Here is a 17,286-nt window from a genome sequence, read left to right as displayed (position 1 = left end):
AATAAGATGTTAATGCGACCTCTTTATATGAAATAGCATGAGCGGTATTATGAATATCGCACGGTTATAGGCTTGTCTTCAGGGCTGTGTGGTTACACTATGGAGGAGATCTTAGCTGTGATAGCCATGTGCACCCATATTATTAGCCTAGCGCCCTTTGCTCGGGCCCCTCCTCCCCCATCTGGGCGGTGCAGAGGGCGGTAGCTGGCTGAAGTGTCGGCCGGTGCATTAGGGACACGCACCCCGGTGTCCTTATCTTGTGGCAGTATAATCTGGAGTTAGCCCGGGAGGAGATCCATCTGCTGGGGGTCGGCGTCACATCGTGAGGTGAAGAATTGAGGATGGTCACCCGGGTGTACACAGCATCCTCCTCCTGCTCCACCACGGTGAGTGAGGGCTGCAGAGTTTCCCTGCACTTAGTGCCGCTCCACTAGTTCTCCTGTGCAGTCAGTGCTCTGTGTGTACTGAGAGAGAGGCAGCAGTCGGTGCTCTGTGTGTACTGAGAGAGAGGCAGCAGTCGGTGCTCTGTGTGTACTGAGAGAGAGGCAGCAGTCGGTGCTCTGTGTGTACTGAGAGAGGCAGCAGTCGGTGCTCTGTGTGTACTGAGAGAGGCAGCAGTCGGTGCTCTGTGTGTACTGAGAGAGGCAGCAGTCGGTGCTCTGTGTGTACTGAGAGAGGCAGCAGTCGGTGCTCTGTGTGTACTGAGAGAGGCAGCAGTCGGTGCTCTGTGTGTACTGAGAGAGGCAGCAGTCGGTGCTCTGTGTGTACTGAGAGAGGCAGCAGTCGGTGCTCTGTGTGTACTGAGAGAGGCAGCAGTCGGTGCTCTGTGTGTACTGAGAGAGGCAGCAGTCGGTGCTCTGTGTGTACTGAGAGAGGCAGCAGTCGGTGCTCTGTGTGTACTGAGAGAGGCAGCAGTCGGTGCTCTGTGTGTACTGAGAGAGGCAGCAGTCGGTGCTCTGTGTGTACTGAGAGAGGCAGCAGTCGGTGCTCTGTGTGTACTGAGAGAGGCAGCAGTCGGTGCTCTGTGTGTACTGAGAGAGGCAGCAGTCGGTGCTCTGTGTGCCCAGTGTACTGAGAGAGGCAGCAGTCAGGAATCTGTAGATGGTGTTTGCCCCCCTGCCCATGCCTCTGAGGGAAGGCTAGTGGCTGACTCCTCTGATGACTTTACTCATTGCATAGCCTTGCCATTACTCATGTATAGGTGTACTTGTAGTACCTCTTAGCTGGAGTTAGTATTTCTGATATATTACACGTGGGTAGACATTGGGGCCACGCATGAACCGAACTTCACCACCAGGCCACAGAGACATTATTTCAGAAAAGGGTCAGGTGAAGTTTATTGGCATAGGTGAGACTGTGTGCCCCCCTCTGCCAAACATGCACAGTGTATTTATCTGGTTAGACCTGCCCTGCAAGCTCCCTTCTAGGTCAGGTTTTTTTTTGTTTGCATTTTTGCTATTCAAGCCATATAGCCATATCTGGCATATTTTATTTTTTGGTATGCCAGAAACACAGGAGCAAATAAAACCTGCATTTTGCATTACCTGCAAAGAAAATGAGATTCTGGCTAATCTCATCCACACGTTGCCAAAAAAATACCTGAAGCGGAAATGCTGCGAATTCCAAACTACTTGCAGTTTTGTAAATAACAGCATGTCAATTATACCTATAAGGATAGTTCACACATAAAAACCGCCTGGCTTATTTTGGTCCTGAAAAAAAAACGCTTCCTAATTAGGAAGCTGTTTTTTGACCTTGAGGCGTTTTCTGGAGCAGTTTTTGGTAAAAACTGCTTCAGAAAAAGCCAGGTGGTTCCCCTCCCCTAAAGTGAATGGACTGTAAAGAAAAAAACGCTAGGCGTTTTCGGTCGCATTTTTTTTTTTAAAAAAAAACCCTAGCCATTTTTCGCCTCCCATTCACTTCTATTGCTTTCCTCTATTGCTTTTTTTTTTAACAAAAAACTGCTAGCAGAAAAAAAAAAAGCTAGCAGTCTCCATAGACCACCGTTGTGTCAAAATCTGCCCCGTGTGAACTAGCCTTAAGGAAACGCTGGCTGTGGCTTGCTACATGGGGCTTTAGCCTAAGGCTAAGGCCCCACGTGGCATGCCGCAGTAAAAAAGTGCTGCGGGAAAAACCATGGCATCAACCTTTCAAGTGATCAGGCAACAGTGGTATTGTATACTGCTAGAAAGCTGGCTATGCGCATGTCAGCTTTGACAGTATGTGCCCAGGTGCTGGATATCACCTCACTGTTTGAAAGGCTGGCGTTACTGCTCAGCATCCTAAGGAACACTCTCTTTTATTTGATTAAAATGTTGAAAACCCTTGTAATCATTTTCCTTCCACTTCACAATTATCTGCTACTTTGTGTTGGACTATCACTTAAAAGATCAATAAAATACTCTTAAAGAGGACCTTTCACCATTTTGCCCACAGGCAGTTCTATATACTGCCGGAAAGCTGATAGTGCTCTGAGTTCAGCACACTGTCGGCTTTCCCGATCTGTGCCTGGTGTGAAGAGCTTATGGTCCGGTACCGTAGCTCTTCTATGGTCAGTAGGGCGTTTCTGACAGTTAGCCAGAGACGTCCTTCACAGCACAGCCAATCACACTGTACTGTGAGAGCCGGGAGGAAAGCCCCCCCATCTGCTCGCAGTACTCGTACATAGACGAGCATTATCAGGGAGGGAGGGGGAGTTCCTCCCAGCTCTCACAGCACAGTGTGATTGGCTGTGCTGTGAAGAAGGACGTCTCTGGCTAACTGTCAGAAACGCCCTTCTGACCATAGAAGAGCTATGGTACCGGACCATAAGCTCTTCACACCGGGCACAGATCGGGAAAGCCGACAGTGCGCTGAACTCAGCGCACTGTCCGCTTTCTGGCAGTATATAGAACTGCCTGTGGGCAAAATGGTGAAAGGTCCTCTTTAAGTTTGTGGTTGTAAGGTGACCAAATGTGAAAAAGTTTGAGGGCTATGATTACTTTTGCAAGACACTGTAAGTATTGGTTCACACTAGCGTTTGTATTCCATCCGCATGGAGACGCCCAGGGCACAATACAAGCGCAATTGCAAGCGATGTGTTGTCAAAGCGCACAGACCCCATAGACTATAATGGGGTCCCTGCTGCTAGCTGCACTCACAGTTTTATCTATAATCTATACCACTGTGTGCATACTAATGTATTTTAGTCAGCTCACTCCCCCCCCCCAAAAAAAAAATAAATAAATAAATAAAATGGCTTAAAAAGTCATGCGTACCCAAAAATTGGTACCAATAAAAACTACCACTTGCCCTGCAAATACAGGAAGCTTTGCAATCTAGCTGAGACATTCCTTGGAAACCCATGCATTATGTGTGAGCATCCCATTGAAAAATGCCAGGATTCCTGCACAAATCACTGAATTGTTAGGGGCCGTTTACACAGGAAAAATGAAATTCCGCCTCGGATTCTTCTCCACTTTTCAGCAATGTCTATTGGGTTTACTCTGATTAGCTAGAGTCGGAGTTGGGTTAAGCAGAAATTGTCTCACATCGTGGATTTGGTGACTGCAAGCCACAGCAAGAATGAGCAGAATGCAGTTTTTTTTTTGTTTGTTTTTTCTGCATCTTGAAAAAGAAGTGTCCATCCCTTTGAAAACAATGGATTTGGAGCCGATTATGAGGTGAAGTGTCCCTTGTATCACTACTTTGAGTGACCAACCGTCCTATGAGATGGCTCCCCAGATCCCACCAGCAGTTGGGACAGTGTGCTCTTCCCCAGCAAAAGCAGGACTGAAGTTCTCACCATGAGGCCCCATACTCAAACCCAACAGTCATTGGATCACAAATGGAACCTGGGTTTGTTACTAAAGTATTTATGGTTCCCATCTAGAGCATTCCTTATTTCTTTTGTGACACTATTTCACACAAGAGTGACTGTGGCTGGCTGTTAATGGCAGGACATGTAATGGCCACCATGGAAATAAACATTTCCTTCTGCTAAGTACCTGGAAATGATTTAGGCAGAGATGGTTGTATGAAGGTGCCGCTTGTGTCTGTATGGTAGACAAGGAAACAGTGGGAGCTGCTTGTGCTTGTTGGATGGTCAAATGATCTTCTCTACTACTGGTGGTCTGTCTGGACTATCGTTTGTGTGTTGCCCTTATGTAACCAGTGTTCCCAACACCTCCTAACATCTCGGAGAGAATAGTCTACATGGCTGGCAGTTTGTGGAAACAACAGTCCTGCTACTTTCAGTCCAGTAATGCTCAAAGTTTGTCATTTGCCTTTTGAGTGCATTGTAGAGGCATATCTAGCTGTCAGTGATTTTTCAATAAATGATACACTACCCAAAAGTAGCCTCTGAGAACCTTAGGTGACCGAGGGGGAAGCACTTTTATGCAGTCTCGTGCCATGACCCAATTACTAATCAGACCATACCTGTAATCATTTACATATGCAGCTGAGCTATAATTGCATGCCAATTTTGCAGAAATTTGAAATTTCTATCTGGGGGTTTGTTTTTCTTCTAATTTTCTTAAATGTATTTGTAAAGAATTTGAGTTTTTTAAAACATTTTTCCATGTTATCTATATTATAAAAAAGATCCTAAAAATCCTGTAGTTCTCACTCAGGCCACTAAACCAAAAATATGCTGAAATTTCCTGTTTTCTTTGCAGCAGCCACCTTACTTATCAGCTCAGATAATCACAGCCATCTTGTTTGTGCAGATATGACACAGAATCCACCAGTCACAATAGAGTATTTTACAGATTATTGCTCCCCTCTTTGTGCAGTGACCTCTATGCAGATCACGGGGAATGCCTGGAAAACTCTCCCCTAGAAGACAAGACGTTCTGATCCAGACCATTGTCACTATAGTCCAGGAAGTCACAAATTATTTTAGACTGAATGGCAAGAATTGGAATTGCAAGATTCTTAGGATTGTTTGTTTCTAAATATAGATAAAAAAATGTATAGTCTAAAAACATGACTTAAAGGGGTTGTCCGGGGATTATTTATTCATTTACCTGGTCTGACGGAATGCTTCTGATGGACCTGGGGGATCGAGCGATGTTGCTCCCCCTGGGTCATGTGATCAAAAGTAGCATTCAGTTCCCTGGATCACTCTGCCCACTTCTTCCCTGATCTTACATGTAGTTATGGGGGCTGGCATTATTATGGACTCCTGGGTTCATTGAAAGCATTCCGTGTGACTAGGTAAGTGAATAAATGCTCTCTGGACAATCCCCTTAATAGATCATTTCCTTGAGTCTTCTATCGTTCCTATCTTTTGTATGATATTATCTATGTATCTTTTGGCCATTGGGTACGTAATAACTCTTGTTCTCTTTTGATCCTGCAGATAAAAAAGCAGCAACAGGAGCTAATCCAGTACTTGGAATGCCATAATATTGATTTTGAAATAGTGGATATTACCATGTCAGAAGAACAGAAGCAGTGGATGTACAAGAACATACCGAAGGATAAGTGGCCTGAGCAAGGCAACCCTCTACCTCCTCAGATATTTAATGGTGAAACGTATTGTGGGGTAAGCTTCTGTACTCATATTGGTTCTATGGAAAAACATTCACTAATATTCTTGAATTTAAGCAACAATTGAAACACATCTGCTTTGTAAAAATGTATAATAAAGCTGTTACCACAGACTGATAGAAGATCAAGCCCAAGTAATCATGGACACTCTTAAAATATGGGGATTTCTAAATCCTGAGCAAATGCTATTCTGTAGAAAAGCTAAGTTTTTGTATCTAGCAAAATACTTCAGTGTTGCTTGAAGTAGGGGTAGCCGTGTCTGTTGTGATCGGTGCTGGGAAGGGAATGAGGTTCTCCTTAGGGAGCCTTCACACGGAGTAAATGCGCGTGTATTTTTGCAAAATACACGTGTGAAAATAAGACTCCCATTGACTTCAATGACATTTTACAGGCATATTTTTACAAGTGTAAAAAAATATAATTGAAGTCAATGGGAGTCTTATTTTTACACGTGTATTTTGCAAAAATACACGCACGTTTACTCCGTGCGAGGGCTCCCTTAGGCTGCTGCCACAATCTATTGTGGCTAAAACAGCCACAGTCAGTGCTGGTGCTCTTACATAAGTGAGCCACTAAGTACTAGGTTTTAGGCTTTTCCTCATTACAGGCCGTCAAGTTTTGCAGGTTACTGCACGACTAGCCATAGGGGAAATTTCACAATCCGTGCATGGTCTGAGGCTGTGGTGCTGCCAGAACAGTATGTACGAGCATTCTGGCCATTCATTATATATGGCCTGTCCACAAACCTCAGTCATTACTGACAGCCTTGCTGTTTCCTCATCCTAAGATTATAGCCAGAAATTGGTGAAATTAACTGTAATGGTGAATGGGGGCACAACAGGGGACATTTGCAGATATTTTATAAAGCCATGGGAATGCTTACTACTGCTGTCATTAATGAATGTTTATCTACACAAAGAAGCCTTGCTAAACAAATATTGGATAGGTTTCTACACAATGTGTACTGGAAAGATAAGAGGCCACAGACAACAAAAATATGATATTACTCTTGCGGGGGGGGGGGGGGGGGTTGTGCATATTCTTGTTACTTTACAATGTTTCCTTTTCTGCAAAGTAAATGTAGTTTCAAAGCCTATGAGGTGTTATCTTGGTTAATTGTAGTACTCTTGGGTAAGGTTCACACTAGTGTTTGGGTACTCTGTCCCAGATTCCGCTTAAAATCAGCATAGAGAAAAGTCCTGCTTGCAGTTTTCAGTATAAATTCAGCAGAAACCCCATTATAGCCTGTCCTTTCTTTATCCTAATCCCTATGGAAATGGATGGCCGTCAGTTGCCATCTGTTTGTATCAGTAGACAGCACAGCTTCTCTCTCTCTTCACGAATTCTCTGGACTTGTAAACATGAGTACGAATGGTTTTTTGTGACCTTATTATTCAGATGACGCTGTATGTGTTTTGTTTTTTTTTTGCCATTTGTCTTAGTCACTGTTTGGTTTCTGGACTTGTACTCAAAGATCCAGTTGTTAATTTTAACGTATAGAATTGCATAGAATTTGCCAGGTCTTGATTTGCAAATATTTTCTTGCAACATATAGTAAGGCCATACCTTCAGTGGTAAGCCGGAAATGATTTTAGAACGATTTGTTCCTGGCAAGCATTGTACACTAAACTGAAATATTTCATCTTAATGCAATAATAAGGTGTGGTGCTTGGGAATTTTAAAGGCTATTATGAAATTATCAAAAAAATCTGTACATCGCTGTGCTTGGCACGCAGCACTCGCCCAGACACTTCAGACGGCAGATTGTCTGGGGGTGTGGTTGTCAAAATCCTGCAGATTTCTAATAGATGACCTATCCTAAGGATAATTAATCAATTTCTAAAGCCTGCTAAACCCCTGTAATACAACCTGTAAATCTTTGGTGTTGTATAGTTCATTTATGTTCTACAGTAACTTCAGTCATAATGTGCAGTGCTCATATACCAACAGAACATGGTTTCTTAATTATTTATGTATAATGCTGTAACTGATCGCTCTTGGGTATCATCTTAGATATTGCAAATATTGACAGAATATGGTTAACAATCAGTATAGTGAGCATTTTGACCCTACAACTGTTTCACAGATTTTAACATTGGGTTGTGTAATTGAAAAGCAATTTATTTATGCTTTTACCAAAGCTAATTTTCCACTCATGGTTAGTGGAAGCCATTTATTTATTTTTTATGTAGATTGTGAGCCCAATATAGAGCTCACATTTCTACATTTTTCCTTAGGTAGGGAAAATTCCTTGGTGGGATTTGAACCCAGGGCTCCAGCGGTGCAAGGCTGAAGTGATAACCATTGAGCCATGTTGCCCCTACTTAGCTTTATATTTTTACAAGGGGTTTAAGAAGAAAAAGTTCCCCACAGTTCGTTACACAATTTCTCCTATTATGTGGTCATAAAATGTAGTATGGGAACATGGCAGGCCTCGAAATAGAGGGCTATATAGATTTTTTGGATGGCAGATTTTGCTGGAATAATTTTTGAGTGCCTTTTTGCATTTGCAGAGCCCCTAAAGTACTAGTACAATGGTAACTCACAAAAGTGACCCTATTTTGGAAACTACATCCCTCAAAGAATTTCTCAAGGGGTATTATCATATTGAGTGCAAGAGTGCTTCCCAAAAATTAATTTAATACATTTTTGAAGGGGCTCTATCAGCAAAATCATGCTGATAGAGCCCTACATATGCGTGAATAGCCTTTAACCCCTTCCCGACATGCGCCGTAATAGTACGGCGCATGTCGGGTCTGTAACTATGGCGACCGCCCGGGAGCCGAGCGGCCGCCATAGCCGCCGGGTGTATACTGCTTTAAGCAGTAGACAACCGGCTCTAATGCCTCCGATCGGTCCCCGGACCGATCGGAGGCATTAACCCCTCCGGCGCCGCGGTCAAAGGCGCCGGAGGCGCCATTTTCCCGGCGGCGCATGGGCGCCGCCATTTTGGCCGGGATCGCCGGCTCCTGGAGCATGCTCCAGGGCTGACGTCCCGTTGCCATGACAGCCGGGAGCCTTGTACAGGCTCCCAGGCTTGTCTGCAAAGCCTCTCTTTTGCAGGCTGGTCTATGCCGCCTGCAAAAGAAAGGATGCTTTTTTGCAATGCATTGCAATGTATTAGCATTGTAATGCATTGCATTAGTGATCAGACCCCCTGGGGTTCAACACCCCTAGGGGGTCTAATAAATGCAAAAAAAAAAAAAAAAAAAAAAAAAAAAAAAAATATAAAAAGAATTAAAAGTTCAAATCACCCCCCCTTTCCCTAGAACACATATAAAAGTAGTTAAAAACTGTGAAACATATACATGTTAGGTATCCCCGCGTCCGAAATCGCCCGCTCTACAAATCTATAAAAATATTTTTCCTGTTCGGTAAACGCCGTAGCGGGAAAAATAGTCGAAAGTGCCAAACCGCCGTTTTTTCACTGTTTTGATTCTGATAAAAATTTGAATAAAAAGTGATCAAAGCAATAACATTTCCCGAAAATGGTAGAACTAAAAAGTACACCCGGCCCCGCAAAAAAAGACGCCCTATGCATCCCCGTACACTTACGTATAAAAAAGTTACGGCCGTCGGAATATGGCGACTTTTAGAAAAAAAAATTAACACAGTTTTGGAAATTTTTTTAGGGGTCAAAATGTAAATAAAACCATATAAATTTGGTATCCCTGGAACCGTACCGAAACACAGAATACAGGGGACATGTCATTTTGGCTGCACAGTGAACGCCGTAAAACCAAAGCCCGTAAGAAAGTCGCAGAAATGCATTTTTTCTTCAAATCCACCCCATTCTGATTTTTTTTCCTGCTTCCCAGTACATTATATAGAATAATTAATGATGGCATCAGGAAGAAAAATTTGTCCCGTAAAAATTAAGACCTCATATGACTCTGGGAGCGGAGAAATAAAAAAGTTATGGGGTTTAGAAGGAGGGGAGTCAAAAACGAAAATCAAAAAATGCCATCGGCGGGAAGGGGTTAAAAAGGCTATTCGGGCACCGTAAAAGTTATATTAAACTACCCCCCCCCCCCCCCCCCGTTTTAAAATAATACCCTAAAAAAGAATGTTATCTACTTACGCATCGTGCACGCTGGGCTGTGGTGCACCGTCTTCTTCATCCATGCCTCTTCTTCCTCCGACGTCCTCCGGTCCCGTCGTCCTCCGGCGCTCGCGAGCGGACACTGATATAAAAAAATGGCCTGGGCGCCTGCGCAGTAGCCGTAGTAGAAGCTGCATGCTACTGCGCATGCGCCCAGGCCATTTTTTTTATATCAGTGTCCACTCGCGAGCGCCGGAGGACGTTGGAGGAAGAAGAGGCGTGGAAGAAGACGACACACCCTGAATGCCCGCCACAGTGCACGATCCGTAAGTTTATCACATTCTGTTTTAGGGTATTATTTTAAAACCGGGGGGGGGGGGGGGGGATAGTTTAATGTAACATTTACGGTGCCTGAATAGCCTTTTCAGCATATGTGGGGCTCGATCAGGGGCTCGATCAGCATGATTTTGCTGATAGAGCCCCTTTCAAGAAATGATATTCCATTTCAGTGCTCAGTATGTTTTACTCACTTTGTGTCAACAAAGACACATAGTCCTAAAACTTTTAAGTGGATTATCCTGGTACAAAACGTTTTGCGGATGTAAACTGCTGTTTGGGTAAACAACAGGGCTCAGAACTTTGCGCTTTTAGCTTTTGGAGTACAGATTTAGGGGGACTTTCTGGACGCCTTGTTCTTTTTGCAGATCCTCAGAGGAATTCTCCAAGAAGTGGCCACATTCTGTAGGGGCAACTTTAGGCTCACTGCAGACATGACATGGCAACCAATCTAAATCTGTGCTCCAAAAGCCACATAGCGCTCCTTCCCTTCTGTTCCTTGCTGTGTACCCAAGCTGCAGTTTATGCCCACTTGTATGACCTTGTTGTACCCAGGATAACATACTTATCAATGTCATATGTGGTCATAAACTGCTGTTTTGGCACAAAGCCGGGCACAGAAGGGAAGGAGCACAATTTTCTTTTTTGTAGCCCAGATCGGTTTTTGGATGCCATGCCCTTTTATTCAGTTTTTTGTCTACTACAGTATTAAGAATTGGGCATGTGAACTTTTGAACAGGGTCATTTTGATGTTTTTGATTGTCATTATGATTTGAAAAGAGAAAACAAAGAAGTTTGACAATAAATGGCTTCAACCAACCACTAACCATGAGTGGAGAAGAAGTTTTTGTGTTATTATTCATATTCTCTGGAACAAAAAAAAAAGGCCAAAAAATCTGTCGAGGTATGTAAACTTTTTAGCACAACTGTAGGTAATGGTGGCAGTCGCCGTTTTGATCACTACCATTTATAATAACAGCAAGAATATCAGGATAAATGTTGGGAAAAAAACTGAAATAAACTTAAACGGCAGCTGCCGCACTCCCGCAATTCTCGCCATTACCCATGTAATACCCTAATAGCAGCAATTGCAGATGTGGGACTTCTGCCATTTGTCACAGCTCTATTAGCTGGGTTGGTTTTCTGACTGGGAAAGTAGCCATCATAGCTTGTACAATCAAAAAGAAATGGTGGTGGTCCCAAATCGGCGCCTTTAGAACCCTTTTAGTCAGTGACTAATAGCGGTGATCGCCAATGTAGGACCGCCACCGTTTCTTTTATCTCTGTGATGATCTGCTATATTGGACAGCAGCCATCATGGCTGTTTCTAAGGCAGGAGGAGGGTGCAGGAAAGTGCTGAACACTAATAATGTACGTGTCACAATGTAGTATTGCGGAGCAGGCAGGGGTTAAAATGTTCACTGTACCCCTGGATAAATTACTTTAGGAGTCTTTTTTTTAAATTCAAAATGGGGTCATGGGATTCCACTTTACTGGCATTTTAGGAGCTTTGCAAAACCAAAATAGCGCTCCTTCCCGGCTGTGCCCAAACAGCAGTTCATATGCACGTATGACATTGAGTACATTCCCCTGGGTACAACAGTGTCATACATGTGGTACACAGCAGTATGCGGATATGAAGGAGCGCTTTGACTTTTGGAGCGCAGATTTAGAGGTTTGGTATCTAAATGCCATGTCATGTTTGCCTTAAAGAATTATTAGTTTCCCAGATGTGAATGGAAAGTGGATGGTGAAAAGTGAATATGCAAGTTATTTGGGGACCCCAAATTCCCTATTATTTTCCTAGTAGTTCTTATGATTGAAAAGGGGGGCACTGCTGGTGTCTTTTCCCTTGTAAACTCTTAAGTCTGTGGGTATCCCCTGATATACGCATGCACAGCTTATACATTCCTTTCCAACGCAGACAGCTTTGTTCTAAGGATTTAACCTTTTTTTAAAAAAAATTATTTATTTTTTTTTGGGGGGGGGGGGGTGTCTTCACATTGTACAATTTCTGTTTTCATATTCTATTGATTTAGCCATATGAGTGCTTGTTTTTTGTGAGATGATTCATTTTTTAATTATACCATTTTGTGGTGCTGTATCTTATTTTATCAACTATTTCTTTGTGGATTAAAAAGAAATAAACATCAATTCTGACATTGCTTTTTCACTTAAATGTTTTGCAGTGCAGTGTTCAGCATAAGTAACATCTTACCTTTTTTTTCTTTGGGTCGGTACGATTACAGTACCATATATACTCGAGTATAAGCCGAATTTTTCAGCCCAGTTTTTGTGCTGAAAAAGCCTCCCTCGGCTTATACTCGAGTCAGCAAAAAAAAAAAAAAAAAATTATTTTTTTTTCAATTTAGGAGTGTGGGTGGGAGTCTATGACCAGCCACAATATCAATGTATAGAATCTCCCATAAAATAGTGCAAAAAAAAAAGAGCAGTGCTCCTGTTCCATCGGGAAGGGGTTAATGGGAGCACTACAGATACCCTATATTCAGCCAGGCTGAATTCCAAGGGGGGAAGAAAAAACAGTCCTCAAGCTCAGGGAAGAGGCAGACAGACAACCAAAACACCCCCTCCCCAGCATCTACTAAACACAAAAACTCTGGCCATTTTACTTTTTGAAATTTTCCAGTAGCTGCTGCATTTCCCCCCCTAGGCTTATACTCGAGTCAATAAGTTTTCCCAGTTTTTTGTGGTAAAATTAGGGGGGTCGGCTTATATTCGGGTCGGCTTATACTCGAGTATATACGGTAATACCTCATTTATATAGTTTTTTTATGTTACTAATTTTGCAGAACAAAAACCCATTTGGGAACACAAGTGAATTGTTTTTGCATTGCCATCTTCTGGGAGGCATGACATTTTTATTTTTCGGTTGACAGAGTTTGGTTAGGGCTTTTTTTTTTGTGGTGCGAGCTGTGCCTTTTTTATTGGTATTATTCTTTTTTCATAACTGAATAGTGCAGGTGAAAATGTAAAATTTTGTAATATCTTAAGGAGATCTATTTCCTTCACCAATTTTGAAGCTGTTCTCCTGCTCCTTATCTTCAATCTTAATGCTTTGTTTAAATTCTATCAGTTTCTGTATTCAGCCTCACTCACAGAGCTCTATGGAGGAGGAAGGAGTTGAGTAGGATTCTCCTGCCTTCTGGTTTAATTGATTTATTGCCTCATTTTGTGCTGTGATATTTGTATGATGTGGTGTGCATTCAGCACATGTCTTAAGAGAGAGTAATGGAAGTTTCCTGATATTAGCCTTATGGATAGCATGGAGATTTTTTTATATATATATTTTGAGTTGCTTTGTAATGCAGTCAATGCGAATGAAAGTGCTAATTTATGTTTGTTTGTTTTTCCACCCACAGGATTATAATGCCTTTTTCGATTCCAAGGAAAGTAATACAGTGTCCGTGTTCCTACAGATAAAGCCAAAATAAACAACAAGGTGGTTTGTGTTTTGTTTGTTGCGTTCAATTATTTGGGGAAAAAAAAAAAGATTTTATACTGTCAGGCTGAGTTCATTCTTCCGTTATGGTCTCTGCATGGAGTCAGTTTAAAGAAAATTGTCATTCTGAAAAATTAGTAAAATATGTATATTTTGGCACCATTAGTTCCATGGTGCTGTACGTTTGAGGATTTACAGGTGGTACACAAAATATACAAAAGAAATATAATACTAACAGTGATCGACTGGCACAGTAGGGCTTACAGTCTATAAGGGAAGAGGGATAGAGACAGAAGGTGAGGGGAGAGACTGTTCAGATAGTGGTGAGGTGGCAGTCGTGTTACTAGAGGTTGTAGGCCTTCGTGAATAGGTGAGTCTTTAGGGCTTTCTTGAAGCCTGTGATTGTGGGGGTCAGTCTTATGTGTCTTGGTAAGGAGTTCCAGAGTATGGGGGGGGGGGGATGCACTGGAGAAATCTTGGAGACAGTTGTGTGAAGAGTGGATAAGGACATAGTGGAGTAGGAGGTCTTTGGAGGATCGGAGGTTACGTGTGGGCAGGTAAATCCCAGTAAGTGTTAATAAAACTTAGTCAATAAGTTATGGGCACCCTAAAATGCTTTAATTAAAAAGTGTCTCATTAAACAGTGTCTCTGCCAAAAACAAGCCCTCATATGGCTGTAATAGAAAATAAAAATAAATACAATGCTTGTGTAATGCAATGACAGAAGAAAACTATTGATGCATCTTTAGGACTGGCCGTGGCAGGAAGGGAAATGTATAAGCAGCGTGAGTGTACACCAGAGTCGCCGCCATATTTAAATAACCGACATCCCCCGTGCTGTTACAGCAGATGTTGGGAAGGGGTTAAAGACATCAACCAATTCCTTACATTTTTCTTTGGTGTCCTGCCATAATATCAGTATATCATCGATATACCTCAGCCAAATCACTGCTGACACTATTCGTGGCTCAAGACATTCAGAGAACACCAGAAATTTCTCCCACCCGCCCAGGTAGGTAAGTTGGCACACATGGGCTCCCTATGGCCACTCCCCTGAACTGGTGGAACAATTTTTGGTTAAACATAAAGTAATTGTGTTCTAAAACAAATCTTAGGGCTAGTTCACACGGGGAAATGAGGCAGATTTTGACAGCAGATTTCGCCTCAAAATCTGCCTTCATACAATGGTGGTCTATGGAGACTGCTAGCTTTTTTTTTTTTTTTTTTTTTTTTTTTCTGTTTGCAGTTTTTTGCTGCTAGCAGAAAAAAGAAGTGACATGACCTTTCTTCAGGCGGATTCCGCCTGAGGAAAGCAATAGAATTGAATGGGATTCGAAAAAAGCCTAGCTTTTTTTTGTTGTTTTTTTGGAAAAACCGAGAACTGAAAACGTCTAGTGTGTTGTTTTGTTTGTTTGTTTGTTTTTTTACAGTCCGTTCACTTTAGGGGAGGGGAAAACCGCCTGGCGTTTTCTGAAGCAGTGTTTACCAAAAACTGCCCCAGAAAACGCTCCAAAAAACGCCTCAAGGTCAGAAAACCGCTTCCTAATTAGGAAGCGGTTTTCTGACCTTGAGGCGTTTTTTGGAGCGTTTTCTGGGGCAGTTTTTGGGTTTTCTTTCGGAACCAAAATTACATGTGAACCAGCCCTTAGGAAGGAAACCCTGAACCAATTATGGCCCGATAGTTGTGTGCCCCTTGTGCTTCCTCTACATTTTCACATTCCGTGCCATGGGTGATGTAGAGTGCCCTGACAACCAGGTTGGCTAGAAATATGCCGGGTTCATATTAATCCCTCCAACATCAGTAAAACATACGTGGTGTCTCTGACATATGATGGAAGTGTAGTCATGCATGGATGCAGGATCTGGTCACATTATAAGCTAAGGGACTTCATTTCAGATAAGATAAGGGACTTCATCTCAGTTCCCGAAACGCGTAAGCTTTTCAGTTTTTGTACGTGCCTGGATCCATGTTTGTACCATGTTTTTAATTTTTTGAAGTAAAAGTTAAATGTTATTTACATTTGGGCATGCTGGAGTAATTGTTCGTTTTGGATTACAATATAAGCTGTCTGGTTATTTTATACTTTAATGAGGGTAACCTACAAACTTTGCATATATAATATGCTTGGTAGTATGTGGTGTTATGAGCCCCTTTTCCTTTATATATAAATCCACAGCACTCAGAATAAAACATTAGTATAGCAGCATCACAAGTAGTTAGTGGTAGACAGACTTGTCCAAACTGACGTTTTGGTCCTAAATTTGACCCTTTTAAACAGGACATTAGATCTGGCAACAGTGATTAGATAATCTCCTCTCCTTGGCGTCTGCCGGCCTCCCACGCCTGTGCAATAGAGCCATAGTGCCAGCACTTTGGCTCTATTGCACTGGCGCCAGCAGACGTCAAGGGGAGGAGGAGTTTGCCCCATAGAAGCAAGCGATCTCCTGTATCCAAAAAGAAAGACAGGTAAGTATGATGGAGGGGCTGAGTTAATTGGGACTAGCTAGGGAAGCAGGTAGGGGTGGGGTGGGTAGCTAGTGTGAGTCAGCTCTTAGTGAAGTGCAATGCATCATGGTAGTTGTAGGATTAAAGAACAGGAAGCTATCCATGTAAACAAATGCAGAAGATGCCAGGAGCTCGCAGAGAAACCCAGAAATCACTTAAAACACTGCTCAAGCTATTTGGCTGTGCTTATTTACCGATTATTAGCACTAACTGACTTTTCTACCTGGAAAACCCTTCTAAGTTAATAATTTTGGTTTTTCAGAGTTTTTTTTTTTATTTTTTATTAAGGTGGGTGATGAAAATCTAATTTGTCCTGCAATAACTAATCTCTCAAAAAGCATTCTGAATTGTAAAAATAAAAAAGCTATGGCTTTTGGAATGGGGAAGGGGGTTTGTGCTTAAAAAAAAAAATAAAAAAAAAATATAGCAATGAAATAAATAGTTTTGACAGGAAGGGGTTAAACCAGTGTCTGAATTTAATGGAAATTACCTTACAGACGAAAGGCATAGTAGTATTCTAGGCACTACCACAATCAAAAATTGCATGCAGTGCTTCAGTGTGAAAAAAAAAACAACCCCAATATATTTTATTAGTTTATACAGCTTTTTTATTTTAAGTTGGGCATGCAGCTGTTTAAATAGAGGGTTCAATGCCAGATCACCTATTTCTCTGGCATTGGTGATTGCATTTGTGTGATTTCTTTTATTGGAGATATTCCACTATGATAAAGGACATGTCTCCATGTAAGGCTCGCTGGTTTATAGTTTTTGTTCTTTTTGTTTTTTTAAACTCCCACAGGTTAAAGAAGTGTAGAAAGTATTGATGGGTTTTCAAGAAAAGAAACTCGTAATTCCTCTACAGCTTGACATCATCCTGTTACATACTGTACAACTTGGATCCATCATTATTCTACAAGTGACTGTGGAGTAACAGGAGTTCTTAAGTAGCACATTCCTAATAGGTTCCTGAGTATAGTACATCACATTATGCAGCCTACATGTTATTTAATTTACAGTTTCTTATTTCTCATGTCCAAACCCTTTCTTTTATCTTCAGACCTTTTAACTTCTTGCCAAAGTGCATTTCCTGGATTTAAATATAGCTTAAAGGGATTCTACCATTGAAATGAATTTTTTTTGGCGATCACACGTCGGAATAGCTTTTAGAAAGGCTATTCGTCTCTTACCTTTAGACGTGGTCTCCGCTGCGCCGTTCCTTAGAAATACTAGTTCTTACCGGTATGCAAATTAGTTCTCTCGCAGCGATGGGGACGGGCCCCAGCGCTGAAAATGCAGTGGGGGCGTCCCCACTACTGCTCGAGAACACGCTCCAGTGACGTCTCGATCTTCGGCTGGATCCTCCCCTTCTTTCGTTGTCTTCCTTCTGCGTCACCTCCGACGCCTGCG

General features: G+C 42.2%; 1 protein-coding gene across 2 annotated transcripts; it reads left to right on the top strand.

Moving 5' to 3' along the window:
* The first annotated feature begins 131 nt into the window (after positions 1–131).
* On the top strand, positions 132–16,889 carry SH3BGRL2 (SH3 domain binding glutamate rich protein like 2). 2 transcript variants are annotated; one of them, XM_075268311.1, is made up of 4 exons: positions 132–386; positions 5,345–5,530; positions 13,294–13,373; positions 16,679–16,889. In XM_075268311.1, the coding sequence occupies exons 1-3, from the start codon at positions 342–344 to the stop codon at positions 13,363–13,365; spliced, it is 303 nt and encodes a 100-aa protein (XP_075124412.1). In that variant the 5' UTR covers positions 132–341; the 3' UTR covers positions 13,366–13,373; positions 16,679–16,889. The 2 variants fall into 2 exon arrangements, with proteins under 2 accessions (XP_075124412.1, XP_075124411.1); XM_075268310.1 differs by having other exon boundaries at positions 13,294–13,382; positions 16,686–16,889.
* Positions 16,890–17,286: the final 397 nt, after the last annotated feature.

Source organism: Leptodactylus fuscus, chromosome 3, assembly GCF_031893055.1.
Source record: "Leptodactylus fuscus isolate aLepFus1 chromosome 3, aLepFus1.hap2, whole genome shotgun sequence".
Classification (NCBI taxonomy): domain Eukaryota; kingdom Metazoa; phylum Chordata; class Amphibia; order Anura; family Leptodactylidae; genus Leptodactylus; species Leptodactylus fuscus.
This window is presented reverse-complemented; position numbering and strand designations above follow the sequence as displayed.

Excerpts from the sequence above, each read along its gene's own strand:
- SH3BGRL2 (XM_075268311.1), top strand. The coding sequence starts at position 342 with ATGGTCACCCGGGTGTACACAGCATCCTCCTCCTGCTCCACCACG. Across the intron at positions 387-5,344 it reads CCTCCTCCTGCTCCACCACG|ATAAAAAAGCAGCAACAGGA; the intron begins GTGAGTGAGGGC and ends TTGATCCTGCAG. Across the intron at positions 5,531-13,293 it reads ATGGTGAAACGTATTGTGGG|GATTATAATGCCTTTTTCGA; the intron begins GTAAGCTTCTGT and ends TTCCACCCACAG.